We start from the raw sequence: 19,211 nt of genomic DNA, 5'->3' as shown, positions 1-19,211 counted from the left end.
ATTTTTTTTTTTAAGGATGATTTTATGTAACACTTGAAATTAAATGATGTGCAAATGGCTTCCATTTGTCACAATTACAGATTTACAATCCCAACCTCCATATTATTCTGAATATTGCTTTTTATGTTTTATAGTTCTGCAGTTTGTGTCTCTGGCTACATTCTTTCATATTACGGAAGCCATCAAACAGCAGAGGGCTGGAAGAAGAAAGTACTTCCCTAGAAACTCATATGGGAAGATTACTTTTGGTTTTCCCTTGATTCTATAATACTAATTTGTCATCCTTTCTTTTATTTTCTTCACTTTGTTCTAAAGATTATTTAAATCAGGCCTTCAATTCTAATCTCAATAGATGCCTATTTTTGGTATATTGGACATCATGATTAGGTACATGAATATACTAATTAATAAGATTCAAATAGTGGCACAAAAAGATATGCTTACTACTGAAACGTTATTCTCAAATAGTGCAATTTGTAGGGGGAAAGTGAGAAGAAAATACACATTTATTAGTCCTAACATGAAGAATTTTATTTGGCATCTTATATAAACTTTTGCGTTAATCTTCACTATAATCCTGTATTAAGGAAAATATTATCACCCGTTTTACAGATGAAGAAGAAATAAGCTTGCAAAGGTTAAATAACCTGTTCATGATCACTGAACACGTAAATGGAAGACCCACCACTAGTACTGGAACTCAGGTTTCTCTGATTCTGTGCTACTCCTGTTTTACCCGCTTTCCAGTTGGTCTGCCCCAACTAGGTGACAGAGAGGTGTTGTTGAGATATTCATCTCTTGGGCCGTTGGGATGGCCTGGCAGTGTCTAGGCAGCTGCAGTCCACCATTTGCCCTACTGCATTCTACAAATACAATTTTCTATCTGGTTCATGTTGCAAAAAGATAAGCAGTATGCTATGCAAATTGAGTCCCAGGACTTAATCCGATGTTATACTTTGAATTAATACCTTATGCTCAAATTTCCAACCTTCTAACACATTTGGAAAATTTCTGGGAAATAAGACAAAACTTACATCGTGACTTGAGAGCCCAACCCATAGTGGAAATCCATCACGTTTTACGATGTCTTCCAGAAACAGCTGGCCATTTTGGTCATGAACACTTGCCAAATAACCTCCACTTTGAGAACACATGTTTAAGGCTTCATACCATGTTACCTTTTTTTGAATAACATTATAAATACCATCTTCATATGGAATAAACTGTGGCAGAGTAGCATTATATTCTTCCTTGTAGTCAACTATAATATTTAAATTAAAAGTATTAGTGATTATATTTAAATTATTTAAAATACACATTTTGGGTAAGACTAGACATGCAATCATTTCTAACATTAAACAAAACTGGATTTCTTATTAACAAGGGATGTAAAATGCATACATTATTTTTCTTATTGCCACAATACATGTAATAGGTTTTTAAATATTATAGTTGTCTGGTTGATTAAAAAAAGGTATAAACATTGTCTTTCATTTAAGGAGCTCACATAGGAATTGGGGACAGAATAAAGAATTCCTGAAATGCAGGCCAAACAATTAACCGCTATAACATGTGTGATTGAGTAGAGAAGGAAAGATTCTTCTGAAGTAAGAGAGTCAGAAAGCCTGCTTAACAAATTCAGTTTGCAGAGTTTAGGTTAGATGAAATTAGGACTAAGAAGAAATAAAGTAATCAGAGAGTAAGCTAAAAACAAATGAAGAATAATATAGCAATAACGAAACAACGATGATGACGGTACTTCAAAGAGGCACAGGATCCAAGTGATAGAGCTCCCAATGGCCAAAACTAGAACAATTTGAATAAAATATTAAATAATGTAGCATATTGGACTATAACCCAAAGTATAAAATATATATTGATATAAACAACTGACTGAATAAATTTAAAAATGGGAGAGAGGGACACCTGGGTGGTTCAGTCGGTTAAGCGGCTGCCTTCAGTTCAGGTCATGATCCCAGGGTCCTGGGATCAAGTCCCCTATCAGGCTCTTTGCTCAGCGGGGAGTACGCTTCTCTGCCCCTCCCCTGGCTTGTGCTCTTTCTTTCTCTCCCCCTCACTCTCTCTCTCAAATAAATAAATAAAACCTTTAAAAAATAAAAAATAAAAATGGGAGAGAATAGACAAATCTCTTGTACAGAAGAATTCCAAATAATTTACATAGATATACCCCTCTCAGGAAGATGGAGAATAACTCTTCAGTCTGTAAGTGTGGGCTGATTATAGTGACTTCCTTACAAAAAGTATGGCATGGAAATGTGGAAAAGGGTAACTTTGCAGTGGAGAAAGCTAACAAATACCATCTGTAGCCCGGTGATCAAGGTTAAAATCAACAGTGGTAAGTTGTGTTGATGGCACATACCCTTCATATGATGTGATGAAAATGGCACTTTACCTCTGTGGTTTTTTCCTAAACCTCAAACTCACAACTCCAGTTTAATCATGGGAAAAACATCAGTCAACCCAAACTAAGGCACAGTCCACAAAATACATGACTAGTGCTCCTCAAAACTGTCAAGGTCATCAAAAGCAAGAAAAGTCTAAGAAACATTCACAGTCAAGAAACCTAAGGAGACATGATGACTATATGTAACATAGTATCCTGTAGTATCCTGGATAGAATCCTGAATAGAAAAGGGACATTAAGTAAAAAAAAAAAAAAAAAAAAAAAAAAAAAAAAATCGGAATAATGGATGGACTTTAGTAAATAGTGATCTATCATACTGGTTTTTTAGTTGTGACAAATGTACCATACTAATGTAAGAGGTCAACAATAGGGAAAATTGGTTATGGTGTATTTGGGAACCCTCTGTACTGCCTCTGTAACTTTTTTACAAATACAAAAATCATTCTAAAATAAAAAGTTTGTTAAAGAAGTGAAAAAAGAGGTGGAAGACTTCTTGTCCATAAAAAAACGTAAATGAAGGTGCAAATGAGGATAAGCATACACTGCACATGGGACAATTAAGAGATCAGCATGACACAAAAAGAACCTTATTGAGCCAAGAATGGGGGAAGATTTGGGGGCTGGAAGAAAGCCTAGAATTTTAGAATAGACAGTGTTTCTAAAAAACCTTAGAAGCATACATGGTCTCAAAGCAATTGGCAATAGGAAAACACTGGAGATTGCTGTTTGAAATGATGCTCCAGAAAGTTATTTTGTGGCACTATGAAGAGAGATAAGCCTGAATGTTATGGCCTTAAATCATAGTGGCCATTATAACAGTTTCTAAGCTGTGAAACATTTAAAACTCATATGCATGTAAAAATAGATTTACTTAAGGAATTAGGCAAACTTAAGAGACATTTATTTTTAGGCTAGAATGTCAAAACTTTACACAAACACACTTTCATATTTATAAAAATTTTCTCCAGTCTCCAAGACCCAACCACGTCTTACGATTTTCCAACAAACTGACGCCAATAACAAATAACCTAAAACTAACTTACATAAAACAATGCTAAACAGTTAAATGCTGTCTCCTCAGCTACATTTTACTCCTTGAGTTCAAGACCATGACACCATGGATGCACTGTATCTTTTCCTTCCTCTGTAACTTCTGTAGTACCTCTCACAGGACTGAAAATAGAGGAGGCACTCAAAAAATACAGTTGAATGATTCCCACTCGAGCTGATGGCCTTATGTTCTCTTTCCTTGGACTGGAAAGTCTACATTAGTATACTTACCCATTTCAATTTTACAAGCAAGAATACTGTTCTGCGTATAGTGAAGTATTTCTTCAATAACATTGAAGGTTTGAATATCCCAGAAGCCATCAATACTCAAGCCAGCAAAAAACTTGTCATTTTTTATATCTGGTCTTCCTCCTCTCCAATTTGTGTATGACAGCATGGTCTTATCAGACCACAGAAGAGAATTATCTAGGGAAGACACGTTTTTTTCTATGTTTAGAGATTAAATGAAGACTTGAATTATAGTTAATATTTCAAACTCAATCGATTTTCTTTCTTCTTTATTTACTATGTAAAAAGTTATATGATTATGTATATCCCTTTAAAGTATTTTCTGACTATAACAGTAAATCATGCTTATTTTTAATTTGGAAAGTACAAATTATAAACATAAAAATTAAAATTTACTTATAATTTCACCATCCTGTAATAGCTTTATGTTTTGTTATTTTTAAATCAAATTTTTCATTTCTCCTGTATATATGTTTAATTACAATGAAAATGAATATAATTATTTAATTTAAAAATTAACACATTACAAAACTAGTGATAGAAATCTCTTCCCTGGACCTAAACCATACACAATTGTGCACATTTATGTCAACTGATTTTTGACAAGGGTGCCAAAACAATTCAATACAAAAGAATAGTCCCTGGGACAACAGGCTATCTACATGCAAAAACATATATGTATGTATGTGTGTGTGCACGCATGTGTGTGTGTGTGTGTGTGTGTATACATATCAGACCCTTTCCTTTTACCATACAGAAAATTAACTCAAAAATTGATCACAGACCTAAAGGTAAGAGCTAAAACTATAAAACTCTTAGAATAAAACCTAGGAGTATTTCTTCATCACCAGGCATAGGCAAAGCATAGATATGCATAAGTGATAAGAAATAGATAAATTGGACTTCATTAAAATTAAAAAGTTTTTTGTGGGGCGCCTGGGTGGCTCAGTCGGTTAAGCGTCTGCCTTCAGCTCAGGTCATGATCCCAGGGTCCTGGGATGGAGCCCCCAGTCAGGCTCACTGCTCAGAGGAAGTCTGCTTGTCCTTCTCCCTCTGCCTCTCCCCCCACCCTTCCCCGCTTGTGATCTCACTTGTTCTCTCAAATAAATAAATGAAATCTTGAAAAAAAAAAGTTTTGTGCTACAAATTCTACTATCAAAGTGATGATGGGGGCGCCTGGCTAGCTCAGTCAGTAGGGCTTATGACTCTTGATCTGGGGGTAGTGAGTGAGAGCTCCATGTTGGGTATAGAGCTTACTAAAAAAAAATAAATAAATAAAGTGATGGAGAAAATATTTACAAATCATTTACTTGACAAGGAACTTATATCCAGAATATATAAAGAATGTTTATAACTCAACAATAAAAAAGACAATTTTAAAATGGGTAAATGATTTGAATAAAGTTTTTTCCAAAGATGATATACAAATAGGAAATAAGCACATGAAATTATGTTTAATATCATTAGTCCTCAGGGAAATGAAATAAAAATGAAGTAAAAACCTCAATTAGATATCACTTCATACCTACTAGGATGGCTATAATCAAAAAAAGAGATAAAAACAAGTGTTGACATAGAACATGGAAAAATTGGAAGGTATGGAAAATGGCATAGCAGCTTAGGAAAACAGTCTGTTAGTTCTTCAAAGGGTTAAAAAAAAGACCCAGCAATTCCTCCCTTCGGTATATACCCAAGATAAATGAATACATACATCTACATGTTCGTCGTGGCATTATTCACAACCAAAAAGTGAAAAGAATCTAAATGGTCATCAACTGATGAATGGATAAATTAAGTATGGTATAGCCATACGACAGATGTTATTGTTATTATAACAATGTTATTCAGCCATAACAAGGACTGATACACGCTACGGTGCTACATGTATAAGGCATTACGCTAAGTAGAACAAGCCAGTCACACACAAAAATCACCTATTGTATGATCTCATTTATTTGAAATGTCTAGAATAGGTAATCTGTAGAGACAGAAAATAGATCAGTAGTTGCTGGGAGTTGGGAGAAGGGGTAGGGAACGAGGAGGGAATGCTAATGGGTACGGTGTTTCTTTTCGGGGGAGTGATAGCGATACAACCCTTGACCATATTAAAAGCCATTAAGTTGTACACCTTAAATGGCTGGATTCTGTGGTATGGGAATATATCAAAGTTTCTGGAAAAATAAGTCACTAGGCCTATTAAAATTATGAATTGGCATAAAGAGAGATGTCATTATACAGTACACATACCCGTTGTTGTCCTGGTGATTTTTACCTTTCACTGGTGACCACCTTCCAAGGCTGTATACCTAAACATCTAAGTGCAGCAAAGACCCGCTAGAAACGCTGTACGTGTGATCTGGCTCTTGCTTGCTGCTTTCTATCACCTCATGTCTCCCAGGCCCTCTCTCCCTCTCTCCAAATGTTTAACTGACAATTTTCTGGCCAATATGATGGGTGATGGTATATTCCTAAAGTTGCTATACAAAACGGCCACTTTTTCACTTGGCTTGAAGCATCTTTCAGTTGACAAATGGCTTCCCTTAATAGTTTCTATTCATGGCCATACTTCTGAAAAGTCAGAACTTAAAAAAAAAAACAAAACCCCAAAATAAAATCCTTTGTATCAGTGGTATTATATTTGAATATTATTTAAGTGTATTGACATAATTAAACAAATCTATGGATGTGAATTAAGCCAGTAAGAATTAGATTTAAACCAAATTTTCTATTGCTTGAAACATCTTTCTATATCTCATTCATGTCGATATATTCTAGTAGAAATTTTGTTACTCATACAATTTACAAAAAGAAGCTAAGATGCTTAAAAGGAAGTCTACAGATTTGAAAATGCTTTTCAGAACACAGAATACATTTTCAGTTGTTTCTGATAATATAGATATAACAAAGTATATCAGAAGATAAAACTGAAATCTCTGCATCCTGGGTGTGGTCTCCACTGGTCCCTACAGGAACACTGTCTCCTCAGTCATTTCCGGGTAAAGCCTGGGAACTTTCCACCTACTTTCTCTCCATTTTTTCCCCCTTCTTAATTTTAGGGGTATTCAAGTGTATTTGGAGAAAGGATTTAGACCCATAAGTCCTACTATGATGAACTCATTTTCAACTGGCAACCTAAGTCTTACTTACCTATTGCTTGATAGCTTAATTTTGCTAACTCATCGGCATGCCATAAATATTTAAGAAAAACCTGAGCAACTCTAAAAGAGTCAGGTTAGATAGCAAGGAGAAGGCTATATATTTTTTAAATATTTTATTTATTTATTTGAGAAACAGAGGACAAGCAGGGGGAAGGGCAGAGGGAGAAGCAGACTCTCCACTGAGCAGGGAGCCAGATGTGATGTGTGGGCTCAATCCTATGACGATGGGATCACGACCCGAGCCGAAGGTAGATGCTCAACTGACTAAGCCACCCCCAAGCCGCAAGAAGGCTATTTTTAAAATGGTCATATTTGAGTAATTTAGCTTCTGCCTTTGGCTGTCATTGTCCTGTGCCCCTCAGTAAGGCCCATCCCCCTTTTTTGGCTAAATGTATGCTCTTGATGTGTGATGTCTCAGAGTGACTTTTTTCCTAATTCTAAAACTTCTATGATTTTCAGGACATCTCTAATTGAGTATTTTTCTAAATTGGTCTTATTTATGCTATTATTAGGTCTGTGTTTTAAAACATTTTATAGCAGGGCACCTGGGTAGCTCAGTTGGTGATTGACTCTTGATTTTGGCTCAGGTCATGATCTCAGGGGTGTGGGGTTGAGCTCTGTGTGGGGCTCCTGCTGAGCAGGGAGTCTGCTGGAGATTCTCTCCCTCTCCCTCTGCCCCTCCCCCATCACTGCGTGTGCATGCATGCACGCTCTCTCTCTCCTCTCCCTTTAAAATAAATGAATGAATCTTTAAAAAATTTCATAGCAATTGTACCTTGGACTTGTGGCATTTAGTCCCAACTTCAAATATTCTATCTCATTGTCAGACTGTTTCTCATTTTTCTAACGCATACTCCAAGCCAATGCTGAAAACTCAAAGGAGCAAGATAATAAAAATATAATTCCATTCTCACTCATCCTATATACATGGTAGAGATATAAAGTAGATATTGAAGATTTCTATGGCAGCATGGTCCTTTTCAGTTAGTCTTGAATTGGTAGGAGAGATAGTGGAGAAAGGAAATTATTGTCTACCATTTAACTCTAACCTTGGTGGTAAAGGCATTTGAATGGCAGATTCGAGACACAAAAATTGCCTGGTATTTATATAAGTTCTGCTAAGTACATAATTATAATTTTGTACATTGGTAAACATCTACTTAGAAGACCTATATTTTTGTAGCATGATAAACAAGTAGTTTATAATGAAGTATGAATATAAATAGAGAAAATCAGCAGATTTACAACTTACTTTCATAAGTTATACTTAATGTGACCCATGAAACCATATTATTGAAGTGCAGAAGTTGCTCTAGAACAAAGTTATTCTCTTCTTCATCTCGAATACTCAGAACATGTGATTTTGGGTCTGTTAAATAAAAAATAGTCAATAGTTTTAATAATTACTTATATAGAACACTTTATTTTGATAGATTTAGAAAATTGTATTTCCCAGCTTAAACTCTAAAACAATATTGGAAAATAAGACAGACATGTAAATTAAAACTATCTGATTGTACTGGGGATCCTGGGTGGGTCAATCAGTTGAGCATCCGACTCTTCGTTTTGGCTAAGGTCATTATCTCAGGGTCATGAGATCCAGCTCCGCATAGGACTCTGTGCTCAGTAGGGAATCTGCTTGAGATTCTCTCCCTCTGCCCTTCCCTCTGTTCCTGCTCTCTCTTTCTCTCAAATGAATAAAGCCTTTTAAAAAACTATCTCATCATACTGAAATGAATAGATTAAGAAGTTTTCAAACATTTTTATGTTATTTTATTTTTTGAGAGAAAAAGAGAGAGCACATGGGAAGAAAAGGACAGAGGAAGAGGAAGAGAGAGAATCTTAAGCAGGCTTCATGCTTAGCCCTTCACAGGGCTTGATCTCACAACTCTGAGACCATGACCTGAGCCAAAATCAAGAGTCAGATGCTTAACCAACTGAGCCACCTGGTACCCGAAACATTTTGATGTTAAATTTGGTCTTACAGAATAGTGTAAAACTAGCTGCTGAATAGAGAATTTAAAACATTGATTCACTTCACTTTTCCCCATTTAAAGCTTATTTTGAATTGGTACAAATTAACCCATTTTAATGATACACTGTCAAAGACTATAATAAACAAAACCTCCTGGATGATCTATATGATAGATCTTCCTTTTCCTTAGAGATCACTCTTTATATTACTGTTTAAAAAGTTTAATATTTCCCAAAGGTGTTCCTCAGGAAATTAGCTGGAGTTTCTCAGAAAAAAACTAGATGGATAAAAGCGTCACAAACATTGGTTAAACAAAGTTAAACTAGTTCATTTATGGCAGTACTTCTTAAAGTATATGCTGATGTACATTTGGTAATGTTGTTAGACATTAGGAAACAATGGTGGTGTAGTATTTCTCAACCTTGTTTTTTTCTAAGGATCCTTTTCGTAGACTTTCTCTCAAGACTAATTTCTAAACAGCACACTTTTGGGAATAATGGTTTGATATTTTCCATAGGAACTCCCCACAGTTCACAGGTCCACTGTTTAAAAGTCACAAAACTTCAGTGGATCCCACAGGGAATATCTGAAGAGTCCTAAGAGCTGAGAGTGTGAAATATGCATTTCTTTTTCTTCTTTTTTTTTTGGTTTTTCTTGTTTTTTTTAATAATAATTTTTTATTATGTTATCTTGGTCACCTTACAGTACTTCCCTAGTTTTTGATGTAATGTTCCATGACTCATTATTTGCGTATAACACCCAGTGCACCATGCAATACATGCCCTCCTTAATACCCATCGCCGGCCTATCCCAATCCCCACCCCCTCCCCTCCAAAACCCTCAGTTTGTTTCCCAGAGTCCATAGTCTCTCATGGTTCATTCCCCCTTCTGTTTACCCCCTTTCATTCTTTCCTTCCTTTTCCTTCCGATCTCCCTGATATTCCTTATGTTCCACAAATGAGTAAAACCATATGATAATTTTCTTTCTCTGCTTGACTTATTTCACTTAGCATAATCTCCTCCAGTCCCGTCCATGTTGCTGCAAATGTTGTGTAATCGTTCTTTCTGATGGCTGAGTAATATTCCATTGTATATATGGACCACATCTTCTTAATCCAGTCATTTGTTGAAGGGCATTTCTTTTAAGCAGAGCTGCTTCTTTGCTTTTGACTTCTTAGCTGAGCTTTCAACCACCCAAATTCACCTGTTTTCACTTTGCCCACAGTTTAGCTTGGTTTAATATCCAGTTCTCTGCCTGCGAGAGTCATTTCTTTTCCTTTTTAAGTAGAGCTCATTTTGTTTACACATGTAAAGACAGACTAGCTCTCTAGTGGGTAGATAAAGAAGTAATTCTTATATTCTCCATCTTAACTAAACACAAATTTTAATACAACAAAAACCAATAATAACAAATTATTTAATTTGTTTAATTTAATAATTTATTTAATACAACAAAAACAAATGATAAAAAAATAAATTTTTTGTTGATAATGTAGAAATTAGGAGATGAATGTTTTTGAGATATAGTGCTATTAGAAATATTTATAACACACTCAGGTGAGACCTGTTTTTTAATGAACATATATATAATGGCCACATAAGATACTTACTCAGTTTCTGGCATTTAGAATGAACTTCATCTGGTTTGGCCGTATATTCAGTCTTTGCTATTATGAAATTGTAGCAAGAGTTCTGAAATGGTATCCATGGAGTAAATAGAACAGGGGATGGACATTGAACATTGTCAAATGCTTTGACCTCTTTTTCAGTCTCATCTAAAAAAAAGACAAGGGTACGAATCCTAACCTTAGACATAAATGTTAAATCCTGTTCATGGCAATTAGGCTTGATTTGTAGGGAATATTCAGGAAGCCAATAAATAATAGCCTGATGATGCTTGCTCTGTTTATACTCAAATATAATGTGACCTCTTAACTGGGTTTCTGTAGGAAGGAATTTATTTAACACAATTTCTTTCCCCTGCTGTGGAGTGAGTGGGAGGATATAAAACATGAGATGCTATTAGGTTAAATGTGGTTTCTCTCTTCCTGTATCATCAAACCTCAAATACAAGGAGCAACCTCAAAGACAATACAAAGATATTAATAATGGGCACCTAACGATAACTTTGGGAACTCATCTTTAAATTCCTGGTTATTGATAACTTCTCTAATTTTAGAGGTACATTTTATTTTTTATTTATTTTTTAAAGGTACCTTTTAATGAAATACGTGCTGTTCTAAGTTGTTGCTTTAATGAAAGCAAACAAATAGTTGAAAATCTGACATCTAGAAAATCTGTTTTTTTAAAAAATTCTTATGAAAAAGCCATACATTTAAGAAGATCCAAATATAGATATGCTCTACTCAAAGCCAATCAAACAGATTTAATATGCAGTAGAGACCATTCAGAACCTCTCCTAGCCCACAACTCCCTTTGTCTGGAACGTAGATGTATCTTCTTTCTACTGCAAAAGCACAAATGTGGGCCCCTAGCAGTTGTAAAACCACTTTCCTCTGACTAGGCTAGAGATCGCATACCTTACTCAGCTGGGTACATCAGGTTCTCTCTAAAATTTGGAAAGTGGAATTCAGGGATAGTCAATTCCTCTCCAGTTACAGCTATAATCGAAATCTACCCAGGTGCCATGTTTCACCACGTGCAGAGAGAAGCAGAAGGGGTATGTGGGAGACAGAATCTCTGGGTTCCTGATTCCGTTCAGTTTCTGATTCCCATTCTCATGTAGCTCAGCTATATCCTCATTTTTGAGGATATAAATTTCCCTTTTGGCTTAAATTAACTTGAGCTTGTTACTGTTACTTACAAACAAGTGAATCTTAACAATGACTCTTAAAAAGAAATGGTAGTTGTTGATAAGAATTACCAAAAAACTTCCTACAAATAGTTTCCTATAGATTATAAACACAAAATATAGATACAAAATGAGGTTAATAGGGACTTAAAACTGAAAGGTCAAGTAACATTGTCAGCTGACAAAAATAAAGATATAACATGTCTAAAATAAATCAATGACAAAGTACTCAATATATAATAATTCTACCCGAATACAAATTTTCACAACAAATTTTGTTGTAAAAAAGGACATAATTATAATTTCAAAACCAGATTTTACAAAACTACTCCCCATAAATCTCACTATTCATGAGACTGATAATAATTTAAGAACCAAAATATTTAAAATTAGCATACTTCCTGGATAGTAGCAAATAGCACCTGATTGTGTACGATCACAATCAGATGTTTTCCAGAATCCATCAGTGTCTAATATTACACAGTCTTCAAGTTGCTCATTATTTTCAGCCCAGCGACTAAATTGAATATGTTTCCCATCTGACCAACCGAAGTTGAGTTCATCCTGTAAGCAGCAGAAATACATCTCAAGTAGCAATACTTTATGTTATCCCTTTTGAATTATTTTGTCCCCCATAGTCAATCTAATGACTTTTAATTTTACCTTATATTTAACACACAGTTACATAGCACTTACCATGTGCCAGGCACAGTTGTAAGTGCTTTGCAAATATTAACTTACTTAATCTTTGTAACAACCATATGAGATAAGAACTACTGTACCATTTCACAGATGAGAAACTAAAGGCATGTAATGTGTGCCAAGTCCCACAGAATATACATCACAGTGCTGGGATTCTACTCCAGGCCATCAGACACTAGAGTCTATGGTCTGAGCCAATACACTGGGCTGCCTCACACACAATTGGAACTCTTGGGTGTTGGAAGTCAAAGAAACAACATGCAGTAGTGGAAAGAACATGGACTCTGGAGCTAAGCATATCTAGTTTGGAATTCTGGTTTACTCATGTATTAGTTTTTGATTTGAGTTTACCTTGCCAAGTTTCCATCCCCCCAGCTAATAAATGAATGTGACACTTAACCTCAGGGCTGGAATTAGTGAGGTGATGTGTAAAACACACAATGGTCAGCCGGTACAGGAAGAGCTACATAAATGTTAGCTCCCTTCTTCTTAACCCTGGCTTGGGCCTTGTGGATTTCACACTGTTTTTACACTTGTCTTTATGGAGAAGTTTCCTCATTCACTATATTCTATTGTGCAGTAAAAGTAGTAAAAGTCTGTGAACATCCATCTTTACACCCTAACAAGGGCCTGACCACCCACCTATGTTGAAAGAGGCTTTACAGAATAGGTACAAAGTCCAGGGGATGGATTGTGGGGTACAGACCTGTTTGAGCTTCCCCATGGTGCTGCCAGAGCACCAGACCTTATACATTGACCCAATGAACTAAGCTGTCCTGAGGCCCAAGGCCATTTTGCATCACTGGTTTATTTGGAATATTGGGTAAAGGCCACACACATTATCCTTAGTGAACCATAAATAACAAACATGTTTAAACTTCAACACCACCAACTGTTTCATTCTGAACCTGTTCTCCACCAGGGTTCCAGTTGTAACTTTGCGGCCAGTTAATCCCTAAGCCCTGTGGCCTCTAATGTGGCCCTTTGGCCACATGATGTTGCTTGTACTTGGTATTACCCTGGATTCCTTCACCTTTGTTGCACTCACAACTAACCCAGGTACCTGGGCCTTTGGAACTTCTATTCCTTGTAGATAAATCCCTGCACCCTCTATCTCTTTGCTGAATACCCTCTCTCTTTATTAAGACTGTAAGTATCCCTTTATGAAATTCTTGACCTTAATTAAAACCTGTCTTTTCTAAGGGAATGATGTCCTTTCAATACCCACAAGGGAAGGCTGTTTATTTTTCCATTCTCAGATACCACAGGGCTATAAGAATGGAATAGGTATTTTTATCTCCTTCAGTTATTCCCAGATTCCTTGCCTCTTCCTAGCATTCACTTAGGACTTGCCCTCCGTGCTCCTCCCTGACATTCACTAAGGTGATGCCCCATGTCTTGCTCTGTCCTCCTGGTCCTACTATTGACTTATGGACATTCATGTTCACGTGGATGGCTCACCAGTTCCCCAGCCTTCTTGACTTCCTCTATGTCTATGTAGTTCTACTTCTACGTACTTAAGTGACCTGCTGCCACAGCCACACTCTGGACTTTATACAACCCAAAACTGCGGCAGGCCTTAGTTCAGGCCAACAACAGCTTCTGCATGAATTTCTACAAGAAAGCTCTAGATTGCTCACTTCCTTACCCACTCTCTGCCAATATAATTCTTCTTAAGTAAAAATCTGTTATTGTTACTACCATGTTTAAAATCTTTCAATATCCTTCCATTGCTTTCAATGTAAAGTTTTATTTATTTGTATCCTGTCATGTTCCAAAGATTAAAGGCAGTTTATGCAGATATGTAATAAACCTGTTCAAGAGTGAAAGGAAAAAGAGAAACATAGGTGAAGACTGAAAATAGGATAAGAGGGAGCCTGGGTGGCTCAGTTGGTTGAGCATCTGCCCTCAGCTCAGGTCACGATCCCAAGGTCCTGGCACTGAGTCCCACACGGGGCTCCCTACTCAGCGGGGAGACAGCTCCTCCCTCTTCCTCTGCCCCTCCCCTGGTTTGTGCTCTGCTGTCTTTCGCAGGCTCTCTCTCTCTCTCTCTCTCTCTCTCTCTCTCTAATAAATAAATAAATAAATAAATAAATAAATAAAATCTTAAAAAAAAAAGGAAAATAGGATAAGAAACAAGATCAAAATCCTTAAGTGGTGAAAATAAGTTAAAAAATGGTATGATCCCAAATGTCTTAAAATAATACATGTGTACACAGAAAAAATCCTTGAGAGATATATACCAAATTATTAAATCATATTTATTACTAGGTACTGGGATTATAGGTGATTTTAATTTTCTTTTAAAAAAATTTACTATAGGGGCACCTGGGTGGCTCAGTCAGTTGAGCATCTGACTCTTGATTTCTGCTCAGGTCATGATCTTAGGATTGTGAGACGGAGCCCTACATCGGGCTCTGCACTGGGTGTGGAGTCTGCTCAGGATTCTCTCTCTCCCTCTCTCTCTAGGCTCTCTGCCGCCCCTACCCCCACCCCTCGACTCAACCCTATCTGATTTTTAGATTCTTTTCTTCCTCTCTTCTTTTCGTTGGCTGGGGAGACATGGCAGTTCCTGATTCCCACTCAGTCTTTAACTAGAATAAAAAGAAGTGCTCAGTTACATATGTCCACTAGAACTTTTTCTTAATCTAAACAATAAGGCACCAGATCTTTCAATAGTAGAAAGATGATGGGCACTAAAAATGACACACTTCATGAAATTTACTCACTGGAGTAAGATTTTACAATCTCCAGGTTCTTTTAGTCTGATATGAGAAATGCTGTGTGCAACAAAAATTTCACATTCCATCACCCAATCCTGGCAGTCGGGACTGAAAACTTACATCTTGACTGGAGAGTCCAATCCATAAAGAAGAGTTATGCAGAACCGTCTGCACAGTTAGGAACGCCTGCTGGTAAGGGTCGGTGATGCTCACCAGGTGCATGTTATCTTTCTGACACTCCCGTAGAGCGTCAAACCAAGTCATAGTCTTCAGGATGATTTTGTACAGATTATTTAGATACTTTACTGTGTCTGAAGTATTCTGCAAAGTCTGTTTGCTTCCAACTTCTGTGTGTAAAAGAAAAAAAAACATAAAAAAATCACCCACTCTGCAAGTCATGGTACGTTTCTTCAAGTTTCTCCACAATGACGACTTCAGATATTACTTATCTATTCATTTATTTTAGATTTTGGTTAGAAGAACTAGGTATGTCTTCCTGTATACCTTAGGTGAAAGTGTGAGCCACAGCACTTGTTTTCTAAAATTAGAACAAAATTCTGTTTTTGTTGATCTGAGTTAAGAAGGAAAAAAGGTATAAGTAAAAGTAGCCTGCAATAAGATTACCATTTCAGGTTGGTGTCAAATACCTCTTTTGTTTAAACTCCTTCAACAAGAGAAAGTGTTAGGTGTTGCCTTACAAAGTTTTCATCTGGGAGAGCTCCAAGGAAAAAAGTGTACAAAGAGGCTGTATCGAACTATTGCTTTACAGTACTTCTCTGAATAAAGCAGTTACTAAACAGTATGGGACAAATGACCATAGTTTAATTTAACAAACATTTCTTTAGAAGCGCATGGATTATCTACTTGAGGCTCTCATTACATGACAAAGTTTCTTTTTTAATCATGCGTTAAAAACATTGTACTCAATGAAAACAATGTAATACCTTCTAAAAATATCTTTTTGAGAATATGGATGATTCTTATTTTTAAGTGCACGTTTTATTTTTATTTGGGTTACAGCAAGGTATACACAGTGATCCATTTATAATGCTTCACACCTTTGTGTGTGTGTGCGTGTGTGATAAACTTAATTGTGAATGTTTACTAAAGTCAATTGAAAACATTACTTTTTCTCCTTCCTCCAAGATAGAAAGTAACAACTGAAAAATGTCAAAGTAGAAAAAAGAACAAATTTCAACCATAACTTACTATAATTAGACAACTCCTATTAACAAATTCCATCTGATACTTAATTTTGATATTTAATTAAGTAAAACAATGATAATTGAAAAAAATCACATTCCATTTGAGATAATCCGACTCACTGAACCAATATGGATTTAGCCACGCATGCTGAAATTTTAGGGAAGCTATGTTTACAAATTAATATTAATTCATTTATAAGATTTTTGTGAAAAAATACTGCATGTATATAGCAGCATAAAGTACCACAGTTATCTAGATAATAATTTATACCTGAATATTTCTGACAGAGAGACAGAGTGTGGTGTTCACTGCAGGAAGTAAAATTCCATGTCCCAGTATAAGGTGACTTTTGGAGGTTGAGTATTAGAGCACAGTGGTATTGGGACTCTTCCTCAAAAATCTAAACAAAAAGGCAAACATGTACAAACAACCATGAAACTACAACTGTCTGAAGATCCTAATAGGAGAACTTTATATTCCAAATTGGATTTTTCCTGTAAAAAATTCCATTAAAGAGCTGACCATGAAATCACAAGAAAACCCTCAAAAATTTCCAAAACATGGGAAAAGGGCAACTGACTTTGGAAATTATAAAACAAAACAGTGGCAATATTATTAAATATAAATTCCAAACAGATAAAGAAAAACTGGTAAAAGTAAGATGAAAACACAATTATAGTGATATTTAACACTCTGCTATCATTCTTCTCATTTCAAAGCAAAAAAGTAATGATTATTAATACAATTTATTAGATGTTTATAAAAGTTTTATGATTGACAAGCTGTAGATACTGCACAGTAGAGAACTCACCTTAAAGCTTTAATCCTATACTAGTCACTATAAAAACATCCATAAATAAAAATATCTATTTAGATTTCATTCTCTGACCACAAATCAATAATACTAGATATAAAATTTATTCAAAGTATATTTTTCTTGTATTTTTGTATGTTTGAAACACATCACACACTTAGAAAAATAAGACACGTAAGCTTACCCCAAGAGCTATCGATTTTTTTTAAAAACACATATATCCATGCTACATAATCAACACTGCACCAAAAATGAAACAAAATAATTCTAGTTAAGAATAATATGAGGACTATCACAAGGGATATGAGTAAAACTTTTTATAGAGGCAAACATGTATTCTTCTTCTTCTTATGTTTTTTGAGTATAGTTGACACACAATGTTACATTAGTTTCAGGTGTACAACATAGTGATCCAGCTTCCCTATACGTTATGCTTTGCTCACCCCAAGTGTAGCTACCCTCTGTCACCATGCAATCCAATTACAATATCATTGACTATATTCTCCATGCTGTGACTTATATTCCTGTGACTTATTTATTCTGTAATTGGAAGCCTGTATTTCCCTCCCCCACTTCCCTCTGGCAGCCGTAAGTTTGTTCTCTGTATTTATAGGTCTGATTCTGCTTTTTGTCTGTTTATTCATTTGTTTTGTTTTTTCACATGGATGTTTCCCACATGAGTGAAATAAGGTGGTATTTGTATTTCTCAGTCTGACTTATTTCACTGAACATAATACCTCCAGGTCCATTCATGTTGTTGCAAATGGCAAGACCTCATCCATTTTTATGGTTGTGTAATATTTCTCTGTGTGTGTGTACCACATTTTCCTTATCCATTCTCTATCAATGGATACTTAGGTTGCCTTCATATCTTGGCTATTGTAAATAATGCTGCAATAAACATAGGGGTGTATATATCTTTTTGAATTAGTGTTTTCATTTTCTCTGGGTAAATACACAGTAGTGGAGTTATGCAAATATGAATATTAAATATATTCTGTTTTTTAAAAGAAAGATGAACTAAGAATTGAATACAGGAGATTAGAAAATGAACAAAAATATAACTCTAAAAAAACAGGATAGAAAAATTTAGTAATATTTGCAAATATATCTCAAGCAATAGAAGTAGAAGGTGGAGAAGAGGGAGGAGAAAACCAATAGATACCAGTTTTGTAAAAATCTGAATAAGAAAAAATAAAAGCACAATCAAAATAAGGTATGGAGATTTAAAAAGATAATAGCACACACAATTTTATTCTAATATATTTGAAAATCTATGGGGCGCCTGGGTGGCACAGCGGATTGGGTGTCTGCCTTCGGCTCAGGGTGTGATTCCGGCGTTATGGGATCGAGCCCCACATCAGGCTCCTCTGCTATGAGCCTGCTTCTTCCTCTCCCACTCCCCCTGCTGTGTTCCCTCTCTCGCTGGCTGTCTCTATCTCTGCCGAATAAATAAATAAAATCTTTAAAAAAAAAAAAAGAAAATCTAAATGAGGGGCACCTAGCTGGCTCAGTCAGAAGAGTGTGAAACTCTTGATCGTGGGGTCATGAGTTCGAGCCCACATGGGGTGTAGCGATAACTTAAGTAACTTTAAAAAAACCTTAAAAAACCCCTAAAATCCAAATGAAATAGGTAACTTAATCTTGAAAAGTACAAATTAGCATAATTGTTATAAGGAGAAGCAGAAACGTCAAAATGTACAAGTAACTTCAGAGGAAATTGAAAATTAATACTAATAGTTCATTTTAAGAGCTATGTGTCAGATAGCTAAAAGCTTTAAATGAATTATCTTATGTAATCCTCACATTGTTTGGTCGGTATAATAGTATCAGAATTTACAGATGAGAAATTGAGACTGAAGAAAACTACGTGAACTTCCAAAGACATACTAAATGGCTGAATGGAATTCAAACCCAGACAATGGGACTCTGGAGTTTAGACGCTCAACCACTGCACCAAATCCCTTTATTATTAAAGAATGATCTCTGAAAAGGGTTCTAGCATCACTTTGTAGGTAATTTCTTCAAACTTTCAGGGATAGATAATTATCCAGCCTGAGTCATAATTTAAAAACACAAAGGCAGAAAGCTAGCCAA

General features: G+C 35.7%; 1 protein-coding gene across 2 annotated transcripts in view; it reads right to left on the bottom strand.

Annotated features, from left to right (window-relative positions):
• Window positions 1-19,211, bottom strand: part of LOC103659494 (lymphocyte antigen 75) — a 121,266-nt gene that overhangs the window by 43,752 nt on the left and 58,303 nt on the right. For both annotated transcript variants that reach the window (XM_008687012.2, XM_040644604.1), the window contains exons 24-30: window positions 16,571-16,700; window positions 15,215-15,441; window positions 12,068-12,233; window positions 10,468-10,632; window positions 8,135-8,251; window positions 3,707-3,901; window positions 1,035-1,261 (exon numbers count right to left, since the gene is read on the bottom strand). In XM_008687012.2, coding sequence (XP_008685234.2) covers window positions 1,035-1,261; window positions 3,707-3,901; window positions 8,135-8,251; window positions 10,468-10,632; window positions 12,068-12,233; window positions 15,215-15,441; window positions 16,571-16,700 — 1,227 coding nt within the window. The remainder of the gene's footprint in view (window positions 1-1,034; window positions 1,262-3,706; window positions 3,902-8,134; window positions 8,252-10,467; window positions 10,633-12,067; window positions 12,234-15,214; window positions 15,442-16,570; window positions 16,701-19,211) is intronic.

This window comes from Ursus maritimus, unplaced genomic scaffold, assembly GCF_017311325.1.
Source record: "Ursus maritimus isolate PB19 unplaced genomic scaffold, ASM1731132v1 scaffold_1, whole genome shotgun sequence".
Lineage (NCBI taxonomy): Eukaryota > Metazoa > Chordata > Mammalia > Carnivora > Ursidae > Ursus > Ursus maritimus.
Note: the sequence above shows the minus strand (reverse complement) of the source record. Positions and strands in the feature narration are given on the sequence as shown.